Source organism: Phalangium opilio, unplaced genomic scaffold (genome assembly GCF_054372755.1).
Source record: "Phalangium opilio isolate 3A_F unplaced genomic scaffold, DU_Popi_V2 ptg000045l_1, whole genome shotgun sequence".
NCBI lineage: Eukaryota > Metazoa > Arthropoda > Arachnida > Opiliones > Phalangiidae > Phalangium > Phalangium opilio.
The window spans coordinates 7618981-7646891 of record NW_028324168.1 but is presented as its reverse complement, the minus strand read 5'-3'; the positions used below and the strand labels follow the sequence as shown (position 1 = coordinate 7646891).

The window sequence follows — 27911 nt, the reverse complement described above, 5'->3', positions numbered from 1 at the left end:
GATAAAAATTCAGTTGAAATTATCCTTAATTGTTACAATTTATTAAGAAATATATCTTAATAACTTCTCACGAGCTAACTTCACCTCAAATTAATTTTCTACGCTCGTCTGACCTATGCAACCCCTGTTTTAACACCTAACATTAAAGTTCAATAACATTTTAAATCCCATTCACCTCTGTAAATAGTATTTTCCCGCAAAATAACGAATTTACGTGTTGTTTTAACAACGTTTTAATCTCCACATTAATCAGACCTGTTAATTTTTTTTTGTACGCGAACCTTTTGTAAAAGTACACTTCTCGCTCCATTCAATCTGATCTATAGGCCATAACATCCCTCGGTGTTTTTTCCCCATTATAACCTGTAGTTTGATTACTCATTACGTATTCCAGTCACAATCTCTTACAGAGCGAGAGCGCGTGCACAAAACAGTCATAGCAAAAGGCTATTATCGTTTTCTGTCATTTTATCGAAATGCTTCATTTATATGAATTATTTTTCTCGTTTCATTCACTGTTTTACCAGAAAATACGGTATATAAACCGTACCGGCTGTGCAATTTTCTATTTTTCAACACCATTACGGAGTTTCTACTCAATCTGGTGGTACTATTATTCCATCCTTATTTACAACACCGGCTACATATATATATATTTTTAAGCCATATCCGGTGATGATGTACTGTTATAGTTTTTAGCCTAACGATAGCGGCTCTGCGTTATATAGTATCTATCTTCTCTCTTTTTTTAACAATTTAGGCCTCGGATGGTTTGCTACATTCTTTAAGATATATATCTTTCACCCAGTTGTCTTCGTTTAAACGGTTCTTCGCCACACATGGTAGCCACATGCCCAAAGAATTGTTATATACTCGAGAGAATGGATAAACGTTAAGCCTAATAGAGAAAATAGGCCTCAATTTTTAAGACTTAATTCCAAATTTTATGTTTAAGTTAGCCTTTAGATATCTTTTGAAAAAAATCTCTAACTATGGGAAGATTACGTTTGACCTATGATGACCCTGATTGTGGAGCCCCTTGACCTTGACTTTAAAGTCGGCGTGTAGTGGCCTCTACCACTAGTTTTCTTTACCCACGGACCCTTTGGAATCTCTGAAATGTTCTCTCGGTACCAGTATTTATCACCCTGGAAAGTTAGTAACGATTTCGGGCGGAACTTGGGTTATTTAAACCTGGATTTCGTAGCGTTATTCCTGGGGTTTTTCTATATTATCAACTCGCGGTGAAAATTAACCGTGTCATTCCTGTTAACCCTGACAGAGGTCCCTCTCCCTTATATATACAAAGAAGGGTCGGACGGAGAAACGCGTAAACTGACTCCATTTCTTGGCCTTTTTAGGTTGCGTTCGCGCTAGTTCGGAATAGACGAGTTTTTAAGTTACAATCTCTTTCGTTTGCTGGTATCTTTTGTGTACTTAATAAACTCAGGGTGACGTAGTTATGTTCCAAATGCGGTGAGATATTTCATTATCGATAAAGACCGAGATAAGGAACGGTTAGAATTGGATGCGATTAAATAATAACATACAAATTCGTTACACCTTGTTTTGAATTTTGAAAAATCTCGCGCCTATATTTATTTTGAAGCGCGAACTTAACCTCGTTAAGTTAAAATAAAGAGATGAGTTTTTTCATTTGTGACGCGCGGGTGTTTTACAACAGGGAGGATGGAGGGATGAGATGGAATCATCCGGAGTCAGTTTACGACGTTTTTGAGGAGTAAGAAAAAAAAATCCTCGCCCCGAAACTCGCTAAAGATTTTAAGAATGAACTCGGGGTAACTTCTTAAACAACCCCTTGGGAACCGAGCTTTTATTTTTTATCCAGCGCGCACCAGAGTATAAGGGGGTGTATATAGGGTGTTAAAACAAAAAAGGAGAAGAATATATGTTTTAATAGCCCTTCAGTGCACCCCTTTTCAACCGGGTGTATAGTAGGCGAGTATAAGCGAGCGTAGTTGGCTTTATCGTTGATGCACCGAGTCTGCTCTTAGAGTACCCCGTTTCATCCTCCCTATCCAATGTTCTTTTAAATACTTTTCTTCCACGCTCATTCTTTCCCGGACGTAATTTGATCCGTAACTTCCTCGGATACAGATGGCGTGCATTATTTTTCCCTTTCTTTCTTTCCTTTTTTTTAAGAAGCTTTATACCCCCTTTAGTTATAATAATTTTTTTCTACGCCATACTCTTTGTCTTTCTATGTTTTTGTGTGTTTTTTTGAGTTGAAGAGAGGCCCTTTTTAGTTTCCAAGTTATATCGTGGTTTATTTTAAGGGTAACCTTCAAATAACCGTTAAAATCTTTTCATTTTGTTTAAAATTGTCTTACAAAGGTTTAAAGTATACGTGTATTGAGTCATAAGCCTTTTACGAACGTAAAATTAGATCTCCGTAGCTAATATACAAACCAATAATGTTAATGGATAATGGGCAGTATCCAAAAATACAATTTCTGTCCCCAACTGGTTAAAAAAACAACGTAGAAAATACAACGACGTCTTTTGTTTCGCGTAGCCCTAGACGTTACTAATGCCCCATTGAACGTGCCTTTGGTGTATAGCGTACTCGAGAAACTTTCGCTCTTCAAGAACAAACCACGTGGTAACAATTGAGTCCACGCGGGTTTCATAGTGAGTTCTTTTGTGCTGGAACTCCTATCATTTGCATCATCGCTCTAAGCGAAAACCTCTGGGGTTTGTAAGACTCTCTAAGTTGACTTGTCGTCAACTCTGGTCCTCGAGATGTATTTAGAACCGACTATAGAACGTACTTATCCTGAAACTACGTCTATCTTTGTTAGAAAGGGTTCGTTTTTTAACCGTAAACGGAATACAACAAGCACACAGTTGAGGGGATTGTTAAACCTAAAGATTAAAAAACAAAGACTCAATGTTTGTCCCATTTTTTTTCCTGTACGCGATAAAACGTGTGTGTATTAATGAGTTATTTTTCTCTTGAATCTTTACAGACGGAGGAAGTTGAGAGGCACAAATGCGTACAACAACAAGAACAGTTAAAGCAGCAACAAAATCAACTAGTACAACAACAACAGAAAATTCAAGAGTTACAGGTTAGTAAAGATGTTTCAAAACTAGATTAGAAACCTAACCAGAAATGAGTCATGACACGCTCAAATCTTGTTTGGAGAAACTCTGACCTGTCGAGTCGAAATGCGTTAAGCGTATCACATTTTTGGTCAAGTTTCAAATAGATTTTTGTTATTACTTATCCTTTTAAGTATCGTGAACAGTTTTCCCAAAATTCCCTGACTTATGCTTGCATTGGAACTTTCAAAATTTGAATATCTTTAAACTTTTTCACGAAAACCAAACGAGTTCTGACCGATAGTTGTGTTTGTCTTTTGTCCTCTTCTTTTTTCCCCTCGCCCTCTTCTTGGCTGCGGTTCCTTCTCTAGAATCGCTTGAGCAATCAGTACTTGGCGGCCAGCAAAGGCGCGTTTCCTAGTCTGTCATCCTCTTCTCAGGGTCTCGTGTTCTTGCCCGTCTTCGACGGTGGTCTGTCGCCTTTCAACCATTCCCCTTCCGGCGGCGCGCCACCTACGTCTTCCGGTGGCGGTCGACATTCTGGGGCTTCTGGGGGAAACGTTGGGGGTCATCGGGTCAGTCCGGCCGCCGCTGCCCAGGCTTCGGCTTCGGGGGCCGGTGGCTCGACGCAATCCGGTGGTCTCTCTTCCGCTCTTGGTGGTGGTCTTTCTCCCTTAACGGCGGGTCCCGTACCTGGGAACTTGACTAGGTATTCACCCATGACCTCGGCCACGGCCGCCGTTGAGTCCCTACAGGCTGATATGCCTCATCCGGTAAGCAACAAGACACTGTCCTCTGAATGTTAAGGGAATCTCCGCGTCGGATTCAGCTCGAGGGCTCTCGCGTAAAAATGTTACCATTTATTTTTCACTTTTGAAGAACGCGTGTTTGTCCAGGGGTTTAGGCGGAAACAGTCTATATATAGACCTTTAGGCAGAATAGGTCAAAAGTAAAACAGGAACAGTTAGAAATGATGAGATTAAAACATGGTTAGTCTAATGCCCAAAAAATCTCCCTCTTTCTACGGGAAACCAATTTCATTAAATTGACAGAAACAAAAAAATAAAAGGCTCCCAATTGAGCTATGTATACTGAAATCTAGGAACAGAGATAAGTTAAAAGAATTTTCATTCCCGATCAAATACAAAAACCTTTTTACAAAAGAGGTATCCGTGGGGAAACGGGAAGAGAGAATCCCTGATTTTTCCTTTTTTTTTATCTTCCTCTTCAGTTCATCGTGAATATTTGATAAACCAGAGAGGGCGGGATGCTTTTATTTTAAACGGAAATTTTTTTTACCACTCCGCCTCAATCTCCTCCCTGTCTTTTCTCTCTCTACGTACATTCTTTACTTTTTACCACTATTTTAGAACCTCACGTTTGCCCTAGGCTATACCGGAAGTAGATTACGCGGAAATATACTTAAATTACTTTTATTTAATTCGGAACCTTGGTTGATTTGGTTGGTGTGATCAACGTGGCAATTAATACCTTAAACCGTTCCATGTAATACGATAGATTTCATTATACGTATTTGACCATCTTAAATATTAATCGGTTACGTAATCTTTGGTTTAATCTACTTCCGGTTATATCAGACCCGAAATTCCCCTTGGAACTTTTTTATTTTTTCATTCTACTTGAAACACAGTAGGTTTTCGTTTTATTTCCGAAAAGTATTGCCATCAATTTTTAATCGGTCCATGCTCTCGAACTAGAGTAGCCCTGTTCTTTGTATACTCACTGTAGCTTTGTACTCTTCCCCTAAACCAATTTAACTCAGTTTTTTTCCCGTCTATTCAGTATTATTTTATTATATGTATTACGTGTATTTCAAATATCTCTTTCCTGGTATTTTATTCAATCTGGAAGTTATTTTTCCATTTAATAATTTTTTTTTTATTTTAAATTTTAGGATATTTGTTTGAGATATATAGCATTTAATTATCCCCTGAAAACGGAATTATTAACAGCTCTTTTAGTTTTTTGCAACGTTTAATAAAATAATTATTGTAAAAGCTCTTCTTCATTCCAAGTGAATTATTAATACCTGCGTTTTGTCATAGCAAAGAGCGCTTTCTAAGTATAGCGACCCTGGTTTTCATTAATAACAAATTTATTCTTATATCCAACATCCCTTTTAATTTTTTGTTAGCTTTAGAACCACGATATGGTAATACGCTCTTGTCTCGGTTGAATCTCATAGGGAAAGTGCAGTTATGTTAAGTCAAACCCCCAAATAATGGTATTCTTTTCGTTAAGACGTTTATTTTAAGTCTAGCGTAAGCTTATTAGCCTCTTTTAATTAAAATAATGAATATTTAAATTAAGTCTGCAGGTTTTAATTGAATTTTTTTTTGTACTTTTTCTTTGTCCTCATTTAGGCATGGGCAAGTTTGGCATCTGGTTCGAACGCTCTGGCCGCATTATCCTGCAGCGCTTTAAATTCGTTGAGATCACCGTCTTTCGGTGGTCGAAGTCCTTCCGGGCATGTGCGAACGCCCACCCCCGATACGATACCACAGGCTACGTTGGGACCTGACGCTCCACTAAATTTGAGCAAACCCAGAAATTCAGGGACATGTCGAGAAAGGTAGACAAAGGTTTTTTACCGTTATTTTATTTTCAAGGTTATTTTTACTATACCAAAATTTAATTAAATGTCACAGTCCCAGCTCGAGTCCGCCGCTGTTGCACGTTAAGCAAGAACCTGGTATCAATTCCCAACATAACCACGTTTCGCATTACCATCATCGTGATCGGGAGCTTCGAGAGGCCAGTTCACCCAGTAACCATAGAGAACATCACCACCATCAACGTCTTTCATCATCATCATCTCCTGGTGGGGCTTCCAATGCCCATTCCATGGGTGGATCACCAGTTCCAAACATGGCCGGAATGGCAGCGTCGGCTGCCGCGGCCGCCGCTTTCTTAGGAGCCGCCGGAGCACCTCATAACTTGCCTGTAAGTTCAATATTCAAGTCCAAAACATTAAAATCGTGACGTGAAATTTTAAGTCAAATTGTCTATAACCCCCGAACTTTATTCGAATTACTTTTGGAAGTCTGTAGTTTTTTAGTTACTAAAGCGGTTTGTTTTAGGGTGGTACATCGTTTCTTGGAGGTCCTTATGGAGCTCTTCCTCCGCATTTGCGGACCGCTCAAGGAGTTGCGTTGAGTAGTCTTGTTGGCCATCATGGTATGTTTGAACAATTCAGTTCTGGGTTAATTCTCTCCGTTTTAACTTTAATAACTGGTTTCGTTTGACGCGTTATAGGCTTCACATCAAAGGATGGTCTACCCATGTCATTGGCCGCGGCTGCCGCGTCGGTGGGCATTAACCTTGGCCACCATCCCGGGGCTCATTCCTTAAGTCACCACGCGCTGTCAAATGCCATGGAGAACAATGACAAGTACGGTCTGTCAATGTACTTGCCACCTTCGAGCGGTTCCGGGGGAGGCAACAATTCGCGCAGTTCACCGCGGAAGGAAAGCGGTGGTTCTATGGACATGGGTTGTATGTCCAGCCCGGATGGTAGTGAGAAGAAGGCGGATAGGGGTGGGTCATCGGGAGGACCCGACGCGGTGGTCACTTGTCAAAGCAAACTACTCGGAGCCAAGATTATTCGGCAAAATAAGAAAGATGGCGAGGGAAAACCTCATATCAAGAGGCCCATGAACGCGTTTATGGTTTGGGCTAAAGACGAACGACGCAAAATTCTCAAGGCTTGTCCAGACATGCACAACTCTAATATATCCAAAATACTCGGTCAGTGTTATATTTCACATCAAACGTCTTCGTTTTAAAATTTTCTAATGTTTACTCGTGTTTCCAAACATAGGTGCAAGGTGGAAAGCAATGACCAACGCTGAGAAGCAACCCTACTACGAGGAACAATCTCGATTGAGCAAATTGCACATGGAGAAGCATCCTGATTATCGATATCGTCCCAGGCCTAAGCGAACTTGCATAGTGGATGGCAAGAAGTTACGAATATCGGAATACAAGCAACTTATGAGGGCTAGGAGGCAAGAAATGAGAAACTTGTGGTAGTTTAACTACTATTACAGTGTTTCCATTGACGGGGAAAAAATTGGTGTACCGACATGACCAATCGCCTGCCACGAAATGGACCCTTTATCAAAGCCATTTTAATTTAAGCCATGCCCCGGTCCACGTGGTTGGTTGGCGATCAGTCCTCGAGTACATCCAAACGACACCCCTTTGTGTCCAAGACTGTGTCTTATTCGATCAACTAACACTCGTTTCTTTTTAACCGTAACAGGTATCGGGATGGTAATTTAGGCCTAATGGAATCTCCTTCGATGGTTAGCCCCAGTTCGGTCGCGTCATTGCTAGCGTCATCCGCAGCCACCTCCACCTCAACAGCGGGGGCGTCATCCGGGACTCCATCTTCCGCTGATCTACTGTCTTTCTCTTCAAAATACGGACATTTACCATTAATGGCGGACGGAGGTTCATCCTCCAACAGTTCTTCACCTACGATGGCGGTTTCTATGGCTACCATCAACAGTATGGCCGCCATGGCTGCCGCGGCGGCGGCCGAATCGTACAATAGAGACTCAGTCGCTGGACAAAATAGTGCAATGGAAACATGAGGGAATTACGTTTCAGTGTTCAACTCGACAAAAACTTAACTAAGGTAATTTAAAAAAAAATAATTAAATTCGCGTTTATTTAGTTTAATTTAATGAAAGGGACAAGCAACGTAAATTAACAAAAAAAAAGGATTCGTTATAAAAAAAGTTATTAAGTCGTTGTGGTGATGTTTAAACGAACGCGGGGCTCTCCCTTTGCAACGTCTCGATTTTTTATATATTAATTTTTATCGCGACAAATTTAAATATATATATATATATAAATATATATTAATTATATATACACAACAAACAAAAAAAATGAACAATTTCTTTAACGAGAGACACGCAAAAAGAACTGGAGGAATGCCCCCCGGCACACGTACGTACGCCATTTAAATGATTTTAAAACGACTTTAGTCCAGTTTTTCGCGTTGTAGCTGCGCGTCACGTGGGTGGATGAATGCGAAGGAAATCTATTAATGAGACGTTATAAATGGTACTAAATATCCTTCCTTCGGTTGAAGGATTTCTACGTGTTAATTTGTGTCGCGCCGAGCACCATAACACCCTCACCCCCCAACACTCATCCCTTAATATAAAATATTTCATCATTGAAGATTCCCCCCCCCCTTGATAATTTAAATAAAATAAAAAAACGAAGGATGATAAACTTTAAAAAAGAAATCATCGTGAAACAAACAAACAAACAAACAAAAAAAAATTAATGTGAATATTATATAGTTAATATTTGAATAAACGGATGCTGAAAATATATGGAAGAAGGAGACGTTTTCATTAAGTAGCTTTTTAAAAAGAAACATCGACTATCCTTCGTTCGTTCGAAGGTGATTTATTCAACAACTATCCCATATCCATCTTTACCCCTTTTACACCCTCGTTGTTTAAAAATAATTCAAAAATATTTAATTGATAATTAATTATTCATGAAGACAGAAATGAGGAAATTTAACAAGAAAAGTGCGCGCTGCTTCCTTTAATTACCCTTAATTGATATTAACTATTTGTACCGTCTAATAACCTTAACCTTATTCCCCCCCCCTCCCCCAACCAACCCCAGAAGATGTCAGGGAAGGCACCCTAACCACCGATTTTAATTCCGCTCTACAAATTAAATTTAAAGGGCAGTTAAAGGGGCTGTTCGGACCGTGGGACAAACGACGATCTTCCTCATAGAGCTTAGCATAGCGGGTGGGTAAAAAAGGAGAGGGGTCGGACAGCCCCTTTAATACAAAATTCAAGAAGTTGACATATGTACCCTAGGCATTATGCGGTTTAATTTCCTAAAGTCGCTTATAATTTCGCATTTGAATCTCTTAAATTGAAACCATCTGTGATTCTTTCTCTTGGAAAACTTTGAATTTTAATTCTAGACTCTTTAGTGCACGTTTTTCGGGCAAATTTCTTAAACTCTCCTCCTCTTTTTAGACAAGGATGATGGGGATAATCTGAGAGAAATCGGCCCCCTAACTGAGGAACGACTTAGGTACGTTGGGACGCTAGGAAATGGGGGAGGAATAGACGGAAAAATGGCAGACGGTCTAACTGATTCGTCTGATGTAGACCACCTGCCATTTTTCCGAGTATTCCTCCCCCATTTCTAGCGTTATGACGGACCTAAGTCGTTCCACAGTTAGCGTGCCGATTTACCTCAGATTACGCATCCGTCTCTCCCCCCCCCCCCTTGGTTTAGAGGGCTAAATTACGTTCCCGATTAATTAAGTAATATATATTTAAAGAATTTATTGATTGTCTGATAATTTAAATGAAAGGTTTAAATATGATTCGTGGTGGTTTTGGTAGCCTTCCTTTGAAGGGAGTTATCATTCTTCAATGCCCTCTTTATAATCTACATTTAGGAATATTTAATTATCTTCTCCCAAGAGCTTAAAAACGTCAGCTAATTATTGCGTGGCCTAGTCACGACCTGAAAATATTTTCCCTCAAATTTTTTTTTTTGACGCGTATAATTTTGTTTCTATGTCTTAAAGCTAATATGGTATGTTAAAACGGAACTCGAGGAGTAGTGGTTCCGTGGCTTTAACTTGACCAATTGTTGACCACAACACCCTACGTTCTTTCTCTTTATATTAAAAAATAAAAAAATAAAAATTAACGTATAAAGTTTAACGTTAATTTTTTTGTTTTTTTTTTTTTGGAAACTTTATCTCTTTTTTTTTCTTATTTTTAAATTGTTTTAAAATATTTTGCATTTTAAATGCCGCTTCAGTCTATAAAATTTGCACTTGAGAAGTAATTTAAGACTAAAATTCTGTTAAAGCGAAAAATGTATTAATTATTCTCAAATTAATGTTATTATTAATGGATATACACTGAAATATATTATCATATATTTCGCAAAAATAAATATTAATGTCGCTTCGAAACTTAAATTAATTCCAGTGCAAATTTTAATTAATAATTAACTCTCGCTAATTATCAATTTTATTTGAATGTGCCCCATTTTCTTGATTGATAAAAGGAAAAAAAAAATATATACTTTTAATTAATGTATATCTGCTCAAAATATTTTTTTTTTTTGGTTTTTTTTTAAAGTGACAAAAAAGGGAAAAACGTCTTTTTTCTAGTCTGTGATTTTGTCGTTTTAGGAGACAAACAACATCAAGAAGAAATGTTGATAAAGTTTTATTAAAAAAAAAGTAAATTATTTTAAATTATTTTGACGAATGTTCGGGAATGAGTATGATGGTTTATAAGTAACTAGAAACCAATATTTCCTTTTTTTTTTGGAACTTTATCAATATTTCAACTTAAAAACGACACCCCCCATGAACTTCCCACTTTTGTTTTTTTAATTTTAATTTGAAGAAGGGCATTTAATTGAGGGTAATCAATCATCAAATCAATTTGGTTATGACTTTTAAGGGATTAAATTTAATACTTAATAATTAATAATAATAATTAAAAAACCCCTCGATTTTACAGGAATAATTTACTAATTGGAAAATAATAAATATTCTACGGTAAGTTAGGTATTTAGGTACAGATTAAATGCTGTTTAATAACACTTTAAATTTAATTTTTTTTAAAGAAAAATTAGAAATTTAAACTGTATCTAAATACTTTATAAAATCAGTTTAATTTATATTCTTTAATCAGCAATCGATTTATACCCCACGCAATTCTTGAAAAAGTTTGATATTTTCAAAAAAGAAAATATTTTTGAAACTTATTCTTTAACTAACTTTTTTTGGAAAAAAACTATTTTGAGTTTTGTTTTTCTATTTTAAGAAGGAAAGTCTAATATGTGCCATAATTTTCTACAAAACAACAAAAACAACAACAAACAAAAACTCCTTGTAGTAATAATAATATTAACTAAGTAAATAATTAATTAATTAACTCTAATTAAAATTAGGGATTTCAGCTAGGATTCAAAAACATTTTTTTTTTGCGTTTAAGTCTAGTCTTTATAATTATATAAAAAACAAACATTTTTTTTGGCCTTTTTTTTGTGAAACTCAAAAAAAATCAATATGACGACGAGCTTTTTTTGGAAGAAGCGCAAAATATTTTTTTTTTTTTTGTAATTTTAGGATTTAAAAATCGCAGGCCACACACGCTTAAGAATAATACCGAAAATTTTTCTATATGGTTAAAAAAATTCATTTTGGAATTTTTTTTTTTTTTTTTATTTAACAATTTTTTTTTTGACGAGGACTTAATTAACAAGTCTTAAATAACGCGTTTTATTTAAAATAATGATGAAAAATTAATATGATCAGTATTTAAAAAAAAAAAAAAAACGGACGAGCGTGGATTATCAAATATTTAAATTGGTGAATTCCGTAATTAGACAAATCGGAAAATTAAGTTGTCCTGTGGTATTATTTTTACGATATTTTTTGCTCAAAACATTTCTTAAAATGAATAACTTTAAAAAAAAAAAAAAAAACAATCCTAAAGTAAACTCCGCTTTGTTTTCCTACTATGATGTCAACGACGTGAATTGTAAAAATAAATAATGATAACAAGGGACAAAATATTAAGGTTTATTACGAACCTTTTATATATAGAAACTTCCTCCAAGTTTTTTAACCTTAGGTTTCGCCAACGAATTAAGGTAAATGTTATGATTTTAAATACACGGAGGATTAAAAAAAATATGTAAGAATATTTAAACAAAAAAAAAATAAAAATTCATTAAGGTACTCGGGTGTTAGATGGTATTCAAATATTGGGACAGTTAAAATTGTCTACTCGAAAATAAAAAAAAGCAATTAAATTTAAAAAGGATAAAAAAACACCCCATTTCATTATAAACTACTTTAGTGTTGTTACCACGTGTATAATATTAAAACAAAACCAAAACCAAAATGGTAGATTTTTTCTTTTTTATCTAACTTACCTAACCAACACTGATTTCTGATTAATTATAGGATTTCGAACAAGATTGCCCAATTGGGCTCGTAATAGTAGCCACATCGTAACCTACTTAACACGCGTAGAGAACATTTGTGGCGATAGCTGTAATCCTAACTTAAATTTATTTACTTCTGTTATAATTATAATAGTGCGACACAAATAGATAATGCGAGTGATTACCCCCTCGATACGAAGTCTTCAACAGTGATAAAACGATTAATCTTAACGCGTAAGTATACACGTAAGTAAAGTACCGAAAAACAAAGTGATTAGCCCCTCGATGCGCTATCAGGGTCCGTACGAAATTTTTACATTGAAAATTCCTGACTTTTCCAGGTTATCCCTGACCATTTTAAGGTGTTTACCAGAGCCCACTTCATCTAACCTGTCTCGTATTTAGCATTGCTCGAAGCATGGTTTGACATAGCAAACGAAATCCCTGACTCGTTACTACGTTAGGAAAAATTTCCAGGTTATCCAGGTTCCGTACGAACCCTGGCTATTTTTAACCGTGCTAAAATGATTACCCGTAATTTTTACTTGAATAATTTACCTTCTTTATAATTTTAATAGAAAACTTGAGAGAGTAGAGCTACGATGCCAAGCCTTTAACAGTGCTAAAACGATTACCCGTAACGCAAACCTAATCCTTAATTAAAGTATAGAAAATCACGGTGATTAGCTCCTCGATGCCCTAACCTAAAAAATAACAGCCCGTAATCCTTACTTCCTTATGTTAAGTTATTAACTTATTTTATAATTGTAATACCACGGGGCCACCTATTAAGTATAAGATGCGCAGCCTTTAACAGTGCTAAAACTAAAGACCATTCTAAAAATAACCTCAGTATATACTCGCTTTTGCTCTTAAAAATTTCCCCTCGATTTCTTTGAATGGTGAAATAGAGGCGTTATTGAAAGCGTCAAATCATTATTGTCGACGGGTGAAAGGAATTTTAATTTTACTATCACAATTCACTTACTTTTAAGTAACTGCGACACTCCTACCAGTGCACGCAACAGGGCAGGTCAAACTAAGAGCCGCATCGAAGATGTACATCATACCATGTGGCTAAAAAATAGTAAAAAAAAATTCTAAACCCTGCAAGTTGGTCGACATGCGCTTAATGCATTCAACTGAATTTTGAAAAGTGAGTATTGGGGACTCGTTTTCTGTTTGTCCACGCAGTGAAGGATTTGATCCAGCACCTTTGCTATAATGCAACTTCCTATACTATAGTCTTCAATCAGAATGAGAGGCATTTGTTTTGTGTAGTTTTTGTGTGTATTATTGTAGTTTTTATTGTACGTTTTGTATAGTTTTATTGTACTTTTGTGTGAATTATTAAAAAAATCCCGTCAGGGAGTTTCTATTTATACTCAATCCGAACTCGTAATGTTAATCTCTATGGAGCTTAACATTACGATGTTAATGTGTTTTATGTATATTTACTGTGTTTTATGCAGTTTTACGGTAGTTTTTCGGTGTTTTATGCAGTTTTACGGTATTTTTTGTGTGCTTTATGTAGTTTAATGTACTTTTACTGTATTTTATGCAAGATTTCGGGATCTCTTTCATTTCGCGACTTCGCCAAAGATTTTTTATTTTGTGCGTGTAGTTTTATTACTTTATTTATGCAGTTTTTACGTGTTTTATTGTTGTTTTTATGTGTTTTATTGAAGTTATTATGCTCTATTGTCGTTTCTGAGTTTTATTGTTGTTTTTATGTGATTTATTGTAGTTTTTGTGTTTTATGCAGATATATTGAAGTTTTTGTGTGTTTTATGTAGTTTTTGCGTGTTTTATGTAGTTTTATGTGTGTTTTATTGTAGTTTTATGTGTGTTATATTGTAGTTTTATGTGTGTTTTATTGTAGTTTTATGTGTGTTTTATTGTAGTTTTATGTGTGTTTTATTGTAGTTTTATGTGTGTTTTATTGTAGTTTTATGTGTGTTTTATTGTAGTTTTTGTGTATGCAAGATTTCGGGATTTCCTCCTTGATTTCTTCAAATATTTCGCGAGAAGCGTACGGGATTTCGTGTAAATGTCGGACCCCTCGACAATATATAATTTTATAGTGAGGTGTAAGTAATTTATAATATCACCGAGGGGCTAACCACACGCGCATTCTGACCTGAGTGACTTTAGGCACTTCCGATCCAACCAAATTCCTACTAACCAGTTTTTCAGCGTAATGCTCAGTAGGGTGTTAGCGCGTTAAAACAGTGGATATTCTAAGCCGATTAAAATTTGTTAATAATAGAAATTTTCTTATTATTTTCAGTACCTGGACTTAACACTCAGAAGTTACACGTTTATAAAAATATTTTTATTATTTTCATTATTAATCATTTTAATAAAATCTAATGTATCAATGGAATATATTTCAAAATAAAAACTTGCATTAATATTTATAAAATATTATTTGATCAAATTAATTCTATTTATAAGCTTACTAATTATATAATACTTTTTTTCGAGAGAAGCTTACCACAAAGCATGATTGTTACCAACATCTGAAGGTTTGGAAAAAGTTTACTAAACCGAATCACATAGGCGATAAATGGTTCCCTCATCATTACTCTACTAGAGCTTAACTATTTGCCAAGGCGCGCGTGTGGATTTTTGTCCCACGTCAAGACGAGGTTCATGGGTTGATTGCTGAGCATTTAGTACCAAACAGTTATAGAATTCACCCTACCCTGACCAAGTTTGATGAGCAGGAGGGCCAACACCGACGGGAAGCACCGGGTTCCTTTGCGGCTAGTTAAAGTATAAGATCCACTATATTAAAGTGCTTTCTCAACACAGAACAATTGAGTCGAATATGACGCACTCTTAATAAACAGAATTAAAGAATGAAATTTTGCATACAGTATTAAAGTTATAATGAATGATTACACATTTTTGAAAAGTATTTTAACTATTGATTTTTAATAAATACAAATGTATCAAATGGAATATATTTCGTAATAAAATATTGCATTAATATATATAAGTCTGCGTGATAAATTTACTTTTACTTGTAAGCCTACTAATTATAGTTAGTGGCTAACGTATAGAAACTTGATTCATACCCTCTGAATTAGAGTGTGCTTTCACAACATAGAAGAGTCGAAAATGTTGACACGACTCACTCTTTATAAACAGTCTGAATAAATGACTTTAACCAATGAAAAATTTGAAAACAGTATCAAAGTTAAAATGAATGATTTTATTCCAAGTGCATTGGACATAGCAGCCAGCTTAAGCTAGTGCTGGTCGCATAACAATGTGTGTTTATGTGTGATAGTGAACGGATTAATCATACCCGGTCACGTGACCTATGACGTAAAACACGTCACGATGACGTAAATCACGTCACGTATGACGTCATACCGCGTCACATATGACGTCAAACACGTCACGTATGACGTAGAATCACGTCACGTATGACGTAGCTCCACGTCACGTATGACGTCATACCACGTCACATATGACGTCAAACACGTCACCTATGACGTAGAATCACGTCACATATGACGTCAGGTCACGTGACCTATGACGTCAGGTCACGTGACCTATGACGTCAAGTCACGCGACCTATGACGTCAGGTCACGTGACCTATGACGTCAAGTCACGTGACCTATGACGTCAAGTGACGTGACCACGTCACAGAGGTAATTGACTTGTGGCGTCACGATAGATGTTAATAATAGGTAATAATTATCCATTTATTTAGGCCTAGCGTTCATCATTAATATAGGCCTAGCTTTCATCATTAATATAGGCCTAGCGGTGTTCAGCTATTTGAATTTCGCGCCTAGGACACGGCCCATCCGAGTCCGCGAATCGGCGCTTTTAGCGCCCCCACGACGTTGGAAATTTACTTCCTAGTTAGAAGCCGCGTTCGTTCTTTGCCTGCTGGAAGCTGCGGAGGAAGGTCGTTTCGGAAAATCTTTCATGTTCAGCTGACGTTGGAAATTAGAAGCCAGCCGGGTCATTCTTAGCCTGAGAGCTGTGGAGGAAGGTCTTTCTGGCTCAAGTGCTGGTGATCCCGGCTTTTGAGGTCGATTCTTCATCGTTCAGCCATTTCGCTGATCGTTTTTCCCGAAGCAAGCTGAATCCGAAGCTCTTCAACAAACTTGGCGGCCATTGCTTCGCCTCGTGGTGCTTTAACAGTCCGTAAGCCTAACCTTTACAATAATCCAAACTCATCTAGCTCCCCTTAGATTATTTATTTTATTTCAAGTATTTAAATTAATTAGGCAGTGTTAAATGTTAGTGAATTTAATTTATTTATTTAAAATCAAGTACCATAAATAAAATTTTACAACGAGATGGTGGACAAGACTGAATCCCTTAATTAGTTTATGGGCTATTAATTAATATAGAGATAATGCGACACATTTCCCGAAATCATATCCCGCAGAGAGACCACGAGGACAGTTGCCCTAACCCTAAGTTAAGCCTTTTCCCATTTAAACTCAAGTTATTTATGGGTGTCTGTGGGAATAGTTTTAAAATAAATAAATTCCAGGTTTAAATAAAATTAATTTGGGCGTACGTAATTGATTCAGAGATAATGCGACAGATTTTTCGGAAACCAGGTCCCGCAGAGAGAAAACGAGAAGGGTTGCCCTAAGCCTAACTTAAGTTTTTATTTCTGGGTTCTATCTCTGAGAATAATTTTAAATAAATGGCAGATTTTCTTAAAATTTCGGGTTCGTAATTAATTCGGAGATAATACGACAGATTTTTCGGAAATCAGGTGCCGCAGAGATAACACGAGGACAGTTGCCCTGCCTAAGTTTAGCCTTGACACATTAGTTTTTTATTTGTCGATTCTATCTGTGGGAATAATTTTAAATATATGGCAGACTTTCCTGAACTTAGTTAAAGGGGATATTTCAAATAATTTTCATTATTAAGCTATTAAAGGGGGTAGGTAATTTAATTTAAATAAATAGTAGATTTTCCTAATATTACTTTAGGGGATATTTTAAATTTTTTCATTTTAAGTTACGTAATTTAATTTAAAATAAATAAATGGCAAGTTTCCCTCAAATTATTTTCTATACAATTATGGGAAATAAATAGTTAGCCAGAGTATTATATAATTCACTGTGGGAATCACGGTAGTCAAGCCTTTCTTTAATTCAGGGTGGCTATTAGTTGGTGGTAGTTCGTCTCTCTTTAAAAATTTGGTAGCCAGTACTTTTAATTAAGGACACGTTTCCCTTAAATTATTTAAATCCACGAGATTTTGTTAGGCCCTAAACTAGGCAATAGTTTAATATGTGTTATTAATATGTTTGCATTTATAGATGGGCCTGATATTCTTGGATTTTTCTGTCGCTGCTCATTCCGAGACATATCATTCCCGGTGACATCCTTTGTTGGATTTACGTTACACGATGTCTTCTTGTGGACTTGCTATGTATCATTCCAGATGACATTCTTTCTTGGTTTCCACGTTACATGATGTCTTCTTGTGGACTTGCCATATCTCTCAGCGCTGAGCCAAACATACGAAGAACTTAATCGAACCTAGAAGACGAAAAATACATTTTTTACTTGTAATCTTATTTGTAACTACTTAACTTAATTTTTTTCTTGCAAATTTTATTTGTAACTACTTATTATTTTTTTTTACGTTCAAACTTTAATTTACCAAACCCTTTAATAATTTTTTTGTTCGAAAATTTTGTAAACAACTGATTTTCTTGTTTCTTATTGAATAAATTTTGCCTTAAACCTCGTTCTTTCTTTTCTTGAATTTATTTAGATACTAGACTTGGTTTCAATTTTTTAAAGTCAACACTTAGGGGGATTTTTTTGACCCCTTTTTTAAGCTTTTTACTAAAAAACAAGTGAAAAAATACATTAAAAAAGAAATTTTATACAAAAAAAAATTTTTTTATGAAAAATTTATTAAAAAATAACAAAATTATTAAAAAAACAATAAAAAAAGCATAAAAAAGGTAAAAAAAAACGTTATAAGTAAATCGATTGATTTTTTTGAACCGAGTCTAATATCGAAACTTTTTATTGACCACAAGTTACCAGACCTAACGTCAGGCCTGCGGGCCCAATTTAAATTTAACAAGTCCCTGTTCAACTCGGGAATCATTAAATTTAAACTAAGGCCCGCTGTGGAGCCCCCAAAACCAGGAAACTTCGTCCTTAGCATGGGATTTCCAATGAAAGTCCACTTGCAGACGTCCACTTCTTCCTGCGCAAGAAAAATTCGAATTAATGTTTGGAAAAAAGGCTCATGAATGGTTTAAAATTAATTACCTTAATATGAAAATCCACTTGAGTATTTTCACTAGATGTTAACGCAAAATGTTCAGGCATAAAACAAATAACTATTATTTGACAAAAATGGCAAACGCGTGACATTAAATTAAATACCTTGTAGTGGAAGAAAAATAATCCCATAAAAAGCTAAGCCTTGCCTTAAACCCGCTTAAAATCGTGACTACTTTTAAAGGACAAAGCGTATAAGCAACCTTCTACCTTAAAATTAAATCAGAAATTTATTTAGATCCTACAAAACTCCCTCAACGAGTTGCCAAACGCTTTTCCCCTAAAAATATTTATAATTAAAACCATAAACTAGATACCGCAAAGGGAATCTCACCCTTGAAATCCTGATTACGTTCATTATTCTTAAAAGGGAGGGCTAGGACCAGTTTTCACCTATTTCATAATTAAGCATTTTATTCATGTCCTGGCGAAAAAAAATCCCTAAGAACAGGACACTAGCCCTTTCCCTTCTAAAAATAAATTTAATAATAAACTAAATACCCTAATAATTGCCTCAAATTAACACGCTGTCTAAATAGTTTTTTCCTAATGAGATTCCCTTTCAACGGATAAAATCAAAGTGTAGACCTGAATTAAGAATGGAATTGTCCTGTTAATATTGCTATATTTACTATAAATAAGATTTAATTATTGCACTAAGGGCCTAAAATATTTCACACGTTGCCTAAAATGTTTACCACGCTGTCTAAATAGCTTTCGTAAAGAGATTCAGTTTCAAAGAGATAAAATCAAAGTGTAGACCTGAATTAAGAATGGGTTTATTGACCTGATCTATATTGCTTGCCATTTTGTCAATTAATAGTTATTGATTCTAGAATCCAACATAAATCGCTCCTTTGGAAACGGATGATAGCTAAAATAAAATAAATTCGAACAAATACTTATCATCTTAAATAGCAATTTCACTTTCAAATAAATAATTCAACCAGGAATAGATTTAATTTTAGAAGCAGGAATGGAGAACGGTTAGTATTTACTTCAGTCCGACTCATAGTCCAGTATAGAGCCCCTCCCTCCAACACGTAACGAAAAGTTTAAATTATCTTATTCAGGGTTGCCACGGAATTTTCAGAACCAAATTCCCCGACTTTTCCAGGTTTTCCCTGGTTTTCCCTGACGTTTTTCTGAGATATTCCCTGACCTTTTTAATCCGATAGTGTAAATGTTTACAGCACGTTCTAAGTGCTTATAATTAAATGAACTCTCTACATTAAGTTTTCCAATATGCTTGTTGCACCAAAATGATTTAAGAAACATTTAAACTATAAATAACAGTCTAAGAGACTTTTTAGAGAGCATTTACTTTATAAAAACAATTCTAGACATTTTTAAGGATTGCTCTAGAGTTTTCTCTCTCTGTCGCTATGACCCGCCTCTTTTATATCCCCGTTCCGTGGAAGGGGATCCGGGACTTTGACGCGCGCCCACATTACTCTGTTCTCCATTCCTACTTCTAAAATTAAATATATCCCTGATTTAACATAACTAGATTTAGGGACCATCTTTAAATATTTATCAATTAACAGGATTCGTACAAAATTTCGGAATGAAATTCCTTTACTTTTTCAAACTCGGCAAATTCAACTGACAAAACTCGGCAAATTCCCCTGACAAAACTCGGCAAATTCCCCTGACTAAATTCGGCAAATTCCCCTGACTAAATTCGGCAAATTCCCCTGACTAAATTCGGCAAATTCCCCTGACTAAATTCGGCAAATTCCCCTGACTAAATTCGGCAAATTCCCCTGACTAAAGTCCACTAATTTCCCTGACTAAAGCTCACTAATTTCCCTGACTAAAGCCCACTAATTTCCCTGACTAAAGCCCACTAATTTCCCTGACTAAAGACCACTAATTTCCCTGACTATAGTCCACTAATTTCCCTGACTAAAGCCCAAAAAGTTCCCTGACTAAAGCCCACAAAGTTCCCTGAATAAAGCCCACAAAGTTCCCTGAATAAAGCCCACAAAGTTCCCTGAATAAAGCCCACAAAGTTCCCTGACTAAAGTCCACTAATTTCCCTGACTAAAGCCCAAAAAGTTTCCTGACTAAAGCCCACAAAGTTCCCTGAATAAAGCCCACAAAGTTCCCTGACTAAAGCCCACAAAGTTCCCTGACTAAAGCCCACAAAGTTCCCTGAATAAAGTCCACAAATTTCCCTGACTAAAGTCCACTAATTTCCCTGACTAAAGCCCACAAAGTTCCCTGAATAAAGTCCACAAATTTCCCTGACTAAAGTCCACTAATTTCCCTGACTAAAGCCCACAAAGTTCCCTGAATGAAGCCCACGAAGTTCCCTGACTAAAGCCCACGAAGTTCCCTGAATAAAGCCCACAAATTTCCCTGACAATTTTCAATTACCCAGACTTTTTAAGGTTTTGTACGAACCCTGATTAAGTGCATAAATAATCACTTGGAATTACGTAAACCCACTAAAAATATTGAATAGCTAAACCTGGAATAAACTCATGGTACAATTAACCGGAAAGTGTAACCAAGACGAATCAAAAATTTATTAAGATTAATTTAAAATATTTAAACTAAGTATGACATGTTCTTCATGAATACGGTTCCCTTGAAGGGTCAGTTAGCAATAACTTAAGTTAATTAAAACTATTCAGATTGATCTTTCAAAAATTTTCTACCAGAGTTCAACAAGCTAAGTGGCTTAAAATGAAACAGCAATACCTTACAATAACTTACGAATAAATAAATTAAGTAATCTTAAATGAATGGTCAGTTTACGATAAACTTCCGCGATTTAAAATTTGCATACTTAATCTATCACGCATTTCAGCCACAAACTATGAATCTGAAAGGTAAATCTGAACGTTTTCCCTTAAAAATCGCGGAACAGAAAAATTTACACCCAGCTTATTGAAATTAACCTTACATTTGCCAAAACGAAGGCCAAGATTGAAGCCAATCATTAAAGCCAAAGTTTAACACTCAAAATACCGCAACATCCAATACTGCCAAGATAATTTCATTACGTTTCCACCCCAAGGCGGTAATCCGTACGCCTTAATTAATAAACTTGTACCTCTTATACTCTTGATTTTGACAAAATTTAGAGTTTAAAAGTACTTACCAACAAATAAGCCTCGGCCCTTACGACACCTAAGCCTAATCTCGTTGACGCAATTTACGAACCCAGGGTTTAGCTTGATTTGAGCAGATTTTCATTGCCTATTTTAAATTTAAATTAATAAACAAGCATTTCAACTAAAATAGGATCAAAAATTATGATAAAAACCTTAATAAATTGCCAAATCCGGGTTATTTTAGCCAGCGTTACCCACAGTCGTGAAATCTCCAACTGCCCTTAAGGTGACGTGTCAAAATTTCTGACGGCCCACTCGATCACGCGCTCATCCCGAGCCCATTTTTGCGTGCGTGATCCTGAAATGAGTGCGCTATTCGCCCATGCAGTGTAGTAAGGCTATGCCAATATAGAGCAGTATTTCATGAGTCACAAATATATTTTAGGCAATTTAATGAGATTTCCGTTTTTGCTCCTTAAAAACTACTCCACGGAAATACAGCTTGTCACCATGGAGCAGAATTTAAGCAGACAAAAATACCTTTAATCGGTATTTTTGTATCCTTTAATAATTCTCCATTTTAATAGGAACTTTCGTTATCACTTCAATAAAACTTATATATCTTCTTCAATGAATTTTAATAGATATATTTCCGTGGAGTAGTTTTTAAGGAGCAAAAACGGAAATCTCATTAAATTGCCTAAAATATATTTGTGACTCATGAAATACTGCTCTATATTGGCATAGCCTTACTACACTGCATGGGCGAATAGCGCACTCATTTCAGGATCACGCACGCAAAAATGGGCTCGGGATGAGCGCGTGATCGAGTGGGCCGTCAGAAATTTTGACACGTCACCTTAAGGGCAGTTGGAGATTTCACGACTGTGGGTAACGCTGGCTAAAATAACCCGGATTTGGCAATTTATTAAGGTTTTTATCATAATTTTTGATCCTATTTTAGTTGAAATGCTTGTTTATTAATTTAAATTTAAAATAGGCAATGAAAATCTGCTCAAATCAAGCTAAACCCTGGGTTCGTAAATTGCGTCAACGAGATTAGGCTTAGGTGTCGTAAGGGCCGAGGCTTATTTGTTGGTAAGTACTTTTAAACTCTAAATTTTGTCAAAATCAAGAGTATAAGAGGTACAAGTTTATTAATTAAGGCGTACGGATTACCGCCTTGGGGTGGAAACGTAATGAAATTATCTTGGCAGTATTGGATGTTGCGGTATTTTGAGTGTTAAACTTTGGCTTTAATGATTGGCTTCAATCTTGGCCTTCGTTTTGGCAAATGTAAGGTTAATTTCAATAAGCTGGGTGTAAATTTTTCTGTTCCGCGATTTTTAAGGGAAAACGTTCAGATTTACCTTTCAGATTCATAGTTTGTGGCTGAAATGCGTGATAGATTAAGTATGCAAATTTTAAATCGCGGAAGTTTATCGTAAACTGACCATTCATTTAAGATTACTTAATTTATTTATTCGTAAGTTATTGTAAGGTATTGCTGTTTCATTTTAAGCCACTTAGCTTGTTGAACTCTGGTAGAAAATTTTTGAAAGATCAATCTGAATAGTTTTAATTAACTTAAGTTATTGCTAACTGACCCTTCAAGGGAACCGTATTCATGAAGAACATGTCATACTTAGTTTAAATATTTTAAATTAATCTTAATAAATTTTTGATTCGTCTTGGTTACACTTTCCGGTTAATTGTACCATGAGTTTATTCCAGGTTTAGCTATTCAATATTTTTAGTGGGTTTACGTAATTCCAAGTGATTATTTATGCACTTAATCAGGGTTCGTACAAAACCTTAAAAAGTCTGGGTAATTGAAAATTGTCAGGGAAATTTGTGGGCTTTATTCAGGGAACTTCGTGGGCTTTAGTCAGGGAACTTCGTGGGCTTCATTCAGGGAACTTTGTGGGCTTTAGTCAGGGAAATTAGTGGACTTTAGTCAGGGAAATTTGTGGACTTTATTCAGGGAACTTTGTGGGCTTTAGTCAGGGAAATTAGTGGACTTTAGTCAGGGAAATTTGTGGACTTTATTCAGGGAACTTTGTGGGCTTTAGTCAGGGAACTTTGTGGGCTTTAGTCAGGGAACTTTGTGGGCTTTATTCAGGGAACTTTGTGGGCTTTAGTCAGGAAACTTTTTGGGCTTTAGTCAGGGAAATTAGTGGACTTTAGTCAGGGAACTTTGTGGGCTTTATTCAGGGAACTTTGTGGGCTTTATTCAGGGAACTTTGTGGGCTTTATTCAGGGAACTTTGTGGGCTTTAGTCAGGGAACTTTTTGGGCTTTAGTCAGGGAAATTAGTGGACTATAGTCAGGGAAATTAGTGGTCTTTAGTCAGGGAAATTAGTGGGCTTTAGTCAGGGAAATTAGTGGGCTTTAGTCAGGGAAATTAGTGAGCTTTAGTCAGGGAAATTAGTGGACTTTAGTCAGGGGAATTTGCCGAATTTAGTCAGGGGAATTTGCCGAATTTAGTCAGGGGAATTTGCCGAATTTAGTCAGGGGAATTTGCCGAATTTAGTCAGGGGAATTTGCCGAATTTAGTCAGGGGAATTTGCCGAGTTTTGTCAGGGGAATTTGCCGAGTTTTGTCAGTTGAATTTGCCGAGTTTGAAAAAGTAAAGGAATTTCATTCCGAAATTTTGTACGAATCCTGTTAATTGATAAATATTTAAAGATGGTCCCTAAATCTAGTTATGTTAAATCAGGGATATATTTAATTTTAGAAGTAGGAATGGAGAACAGAGTAATGTGGGCGCGCGTCAAAGTCCCGGATCCCCTTCCACGGAACGGGGATATAAAAGAGGCGGGTCATAGCGACAGAGAGAGAAAACTCTAGAGCAATCCTTAAAAATGTCTAGAATTGTTTTTATAAAGTAAATGCTCTCTAAAAAGTCTCTTAGACTGTTATTTATAGTTTAAATGTTTCTTAAATCATTTTGGTGCAACAAGCATATTGGAAAACTTAATGTAGAGAGTTCATTTAATTATAAGCACTTAGAACGTGCTGTAAACATTTACACTATCGGATTAAAAAGGTCAGGGAATATCTCAGAAAAACGTCAGGGAAAACCAGGGAAAACCTGGAAAAGTCGGGGAATTTGGTTCTGAAAATTCCGTGGCAACCCTGAATAAGATAATTTAAACTTTTCGTTACGTGTTGGAGGGAGGGGCTCTATACTGGACTATGAGTCGGACTGAAGTAAATACTAACCGTTCTCCATTCCTGCTTCTAAAATTAAATCTATTCCTGGTTGAATTATTTATTTGAAAGTGAAATTGCTATTTAAGATGATAAGTATTTGTTCGAATTTATTTTATTTTAGCTATCATCCGTTTCCAAAGGAGCGATTTATGTTGGATTCTAGAATCAATAACTATTAATTGACAAAATGGCAAGCAATATAGATCAGGTCAATAAACCCATTCTTAATTCAGGTCTACACTTTGATTTTATCTCTTTGAAACTGAATCTCTTTACGAAAGCTATTTAGACAGCGTGGTAAACATTTTAGGCAACGTGTGAAATATTTTAGGCCCTTAGTGCAATAATTAAATCTTATTTATAGTAAATATAGCAATATTAACAGGACAATTCCATTCTTAATTCAGGTCTACACTTTGATTTTATCCGTTGAAAGGGAATCTCATTAGGAAAAAACTATTTAGACAGCGTGTTAATTTGAGGCAATTATTAGGGTATTTAGTTTATTATTAAATTTATTTTTAGAAGGGAAAGGGCTAGTGTCCTGTTCTTAGGGATTTTTTTTCGCCAGGACATGAATAAAATGCTTAATTATGAAATAGGTGAAAACTGGTCCTAGCCCTCCCTTTTAAGAATAATGAACGTAATCAGGATTTCAAGGGTGAGATTCCCTTTGCGGTATCTAGTTTATGGTTTTAATTATAAATATTTTTAGGGGAAAAGCGTTTGGCAACTCGTTGAGGGAGTTTTGTAGGATCTAAATAAATTTCTGATTTAATTTTAAGGTAGAAGGTTGCTTATACGCTTTGTCCTTTAAAAGTAGTCACGATTTTAAGCGGGTTTAAGGCAAGGCTTAGCTTTTTATGGGATTATTTTTCTTCCACTACAAGGTATTTAATTTAATGTCACGCGTTTGCCATTTTTGTCAAATAATAGTTATTTGTTTTATGCCTGAACATTTTGCGTTAACATCTAGTGAAAATACTCAAGTGGATTTTCATATTAAGGTAATTAATTTTAAACCATTCATGAGCCTTTTTTCCAAACATTAATTCGAATTTTTCTTGCGCAGGAAGAAGTGGACGTCTGCAAGTGGACTTTCATTGGAAATCCCATGCTAAGGACGAAGTTTCCTGGTTTTGGGGGCTCCACAGCGGGCCTTAGTTTAAATTTAATGATTCCCGAGTTGAACAGGGACTTGTTAAATTTAAATTGGGCCCGCAGGCCTGACGTTAGGTCTGGTAACTTGTGGTCAATAAAAAGTTTCGATATTAGACTCGGTTCAAAAAAATCAATCGATTTACTTATAACGTTTTTTTTTACCTTTTTTATGCTTTTTTTATTGTTTTTTTTAATAATTTTGTTATTTTTTAATAAATTTTTCATAAAAAAATTTTTTTTTGTATAAAATTTCTTTTTTAATGTATTTTTTCACTTGTTTTTTAGTAAAAAGCTTAAAAAAGGGGTCAAAAAAATCCCCCTAAGTGTTGACTTTAAAAAATTGAAACCAAGTCTAGTATCTAAATAAATTCAAGAAAAGAAAGAACGAGGTTTAAGGCAAAATTTATTCAATAAGAAACAAGAAAATCAGTTGTTTACAAAATTTTCGAACAAAAAAATTATTAAAGGGTTTGGTAAATTAAAGTTTGAACGTAAAAAAAAATAATAAGTAGTTACAAATAAAATTTGCAAGAAAAAAATTAAGTTAAGTAGTTACAAATAAGATTACAAGTAAAAAATGTATTTTTCGTCTTCTAGGTTCGATTAAGTTCTTCGTATGTTTGGCTCAGCGCTGAGAGATATGGCAAGTCCACAAGAAGACATCATGTAACGTGGAAACCAAGAAAGAATGTCATCTGGAATGATACATAGCAAGTCCACAAGAAGACATCGTGTAACGTAAATCCAACAAAGGATGTCACCGGGAATGATATGTCTCGGAATGAGCAGCGACAGAAAAATCCAAGAATATCAGGCCCATCTATAAATGCAAACATATTAATAACACATATTAAACTATTGCCTAGTTTAGGGCCTAACAAAATCTCGTGGATTTAAATAATTTAAGGGAAACGTGTCCTTAATTAAAAGTACTGGCTACCAAATTTTTAAAGAGAGACGAACTACCACCAACTAATAGCCACCCTGAATTAAAGAAAGGCTTGACTACCGTGATTCCCACAGTGAATTATATAATACTCTGGCTAACTATTTATTTCCCATAATTGTATAGAAAATAATTTGAGGGAAACTTGCCATTTATTTATTTTAAATTAAATTACGTAACTTAAAATGAAAAAATTTAAAATATCCCCTAAAGTAATATTAGGAAAATCTACTATTTATTTAAATTAAATTACCTACCCCCTTTAATAGCTTAATAATGAAAATTATTTGAAATATCCCCTTTAACTAAGTTCAGGAAAGTCTGCCATATATTTAAAATTATTCCCACAGATAGAATCGACAAATAAAAAACTAATGTGTCAAGGCTAAACTTAGGCAGGGCAACTGTCCTCGTGTTATCTCTGCGGCACCTGATTTCCGAAAAATCTGTCGTATTATCTCCGAATTAATTACGAACCCGAAATTTTAAGAAAATCTGCCATTTATTTAAAATTATTCTCAGAGATAGAACCCAGAAATAAAAACTTAAGTTAGGCTTAGGGCAACCCTTCTCGTTTTCTCTCTGCGGGACCTGGTTTCCGAAAAATCTGTCGCATTATCTCTGAATCAATTACGTACGCCCAAATTAATTTTATTTAAACCTGGAATTTATTTATTTTAAAACTATTCCCACAGACACCCATAAATAACTTGAGTTTAAATGGGAAAAGGCTTAACTTAGGGTTAGGGCAACTGTCCTCGTGGTCTCTCTGCGGGATATGATTTCGGGAAATGTGTCGCATTATCTCTATATTAATTAATAGCCCATAAACTAATTAAGGGATTCAGTCTTGTCCACCATCTCGTTGTAAAATTTTATTTATGGTACTTGATTTTAAATAAATAAATTAAATTCACTAACATTTAACACTGCCTAATTAATTTAAATACTTGAAATAAAATAAATAATCTAAGGGGAGCTAGATGAGTTTGGATTATTGTAAAGGTTAGGCTTACGGACTGTTAAAGCACCACGAGGCGAAGCAATGGCCGCCAAGTTTGTTGAAGAGCTTCGGATTCAGCTTGCTTCGGGAAAAACGATCAGCGAAATGGCTGAACGATGAAGAATCGACCTCAAAAGCCGGGATCACCAGCACTTGA

General features: G+C 35.5%; 1 protein-coding gene and 2 long non-coding RNA genes across 6 annotated transcripts in view; 2 read left to right on the top strand and 1 right to left on the bottom strand.

Annotated features, from left to right (window-relative positions):
* LOC149677234 (uncharacterized) overlaps positions 1-12023 on the top strand; it is a 241874-nt gene extending 229851 nt beyond the window's left edge. For 3 of the 4 annotated variants that reach the window (XM_089838260.1, XM_089838261.1, XM_089838259.1), the window contains 7 exons: positions 2991-3092; positions 5451-5659; positions 5736-6030; positions 6168-6264; positions 6343-6834; positions 6908-7115; positions 7352-12023. In XM_089838260.1, the coding sequence (XP_089694386.1) occupies positions 2991-3092; positions 5451-5659; positions 5736-6030; positions 6168-6264; positions 6343-6834; positions 6908-7115; positions 7352-7685 (1737 nt within the window). In that variant the 3' untranslated portion in view covers positions 7686-12023. The remainder of the gene's footprint in view (positions 1-2990; positions 3093-5450; positions 5660-5735; positions 6031-6167; positions 6265-6342; positions 6835-6907; positions 7116-7351) is intronic. The other variant, XM_089838262.1, reaches the window with a different exon arrangement.
* A 4303-nt stretch (positions 12024-16326) lies between these two features.
* On the bottom strand, positions 16327-21799 carry LOC149677233 (uncharacterized). Its single transcript, XR_016366602.1, has 4 exons — positions 21642-21799; positions 21477-21574; positions 18353-19238; positions 16327-18287 (listed from the first exon to the last, which is right to left on the bottom strand). It is a non-coding gene; the product is annotated as an uncharacterized LOC149677233 (long non-coding RNA).
* Positions 21800-22218: 419 nt separating this feature from the next.
* On the top strand, positions 22219-27678 carry LOC149677232 (uncharacterized). Its single transcript, XR_016366601.1, has 4 exons — positions 22219-22362; positions 22430-22527; positions 24766-25651; positions 25717-27678. It is a non-coding gene; the product is annotated as an uncharacterized LOC149677232 (long non-coding RNA).
* Positions 27679-27911: the final 233 nt, after the last annotated feature.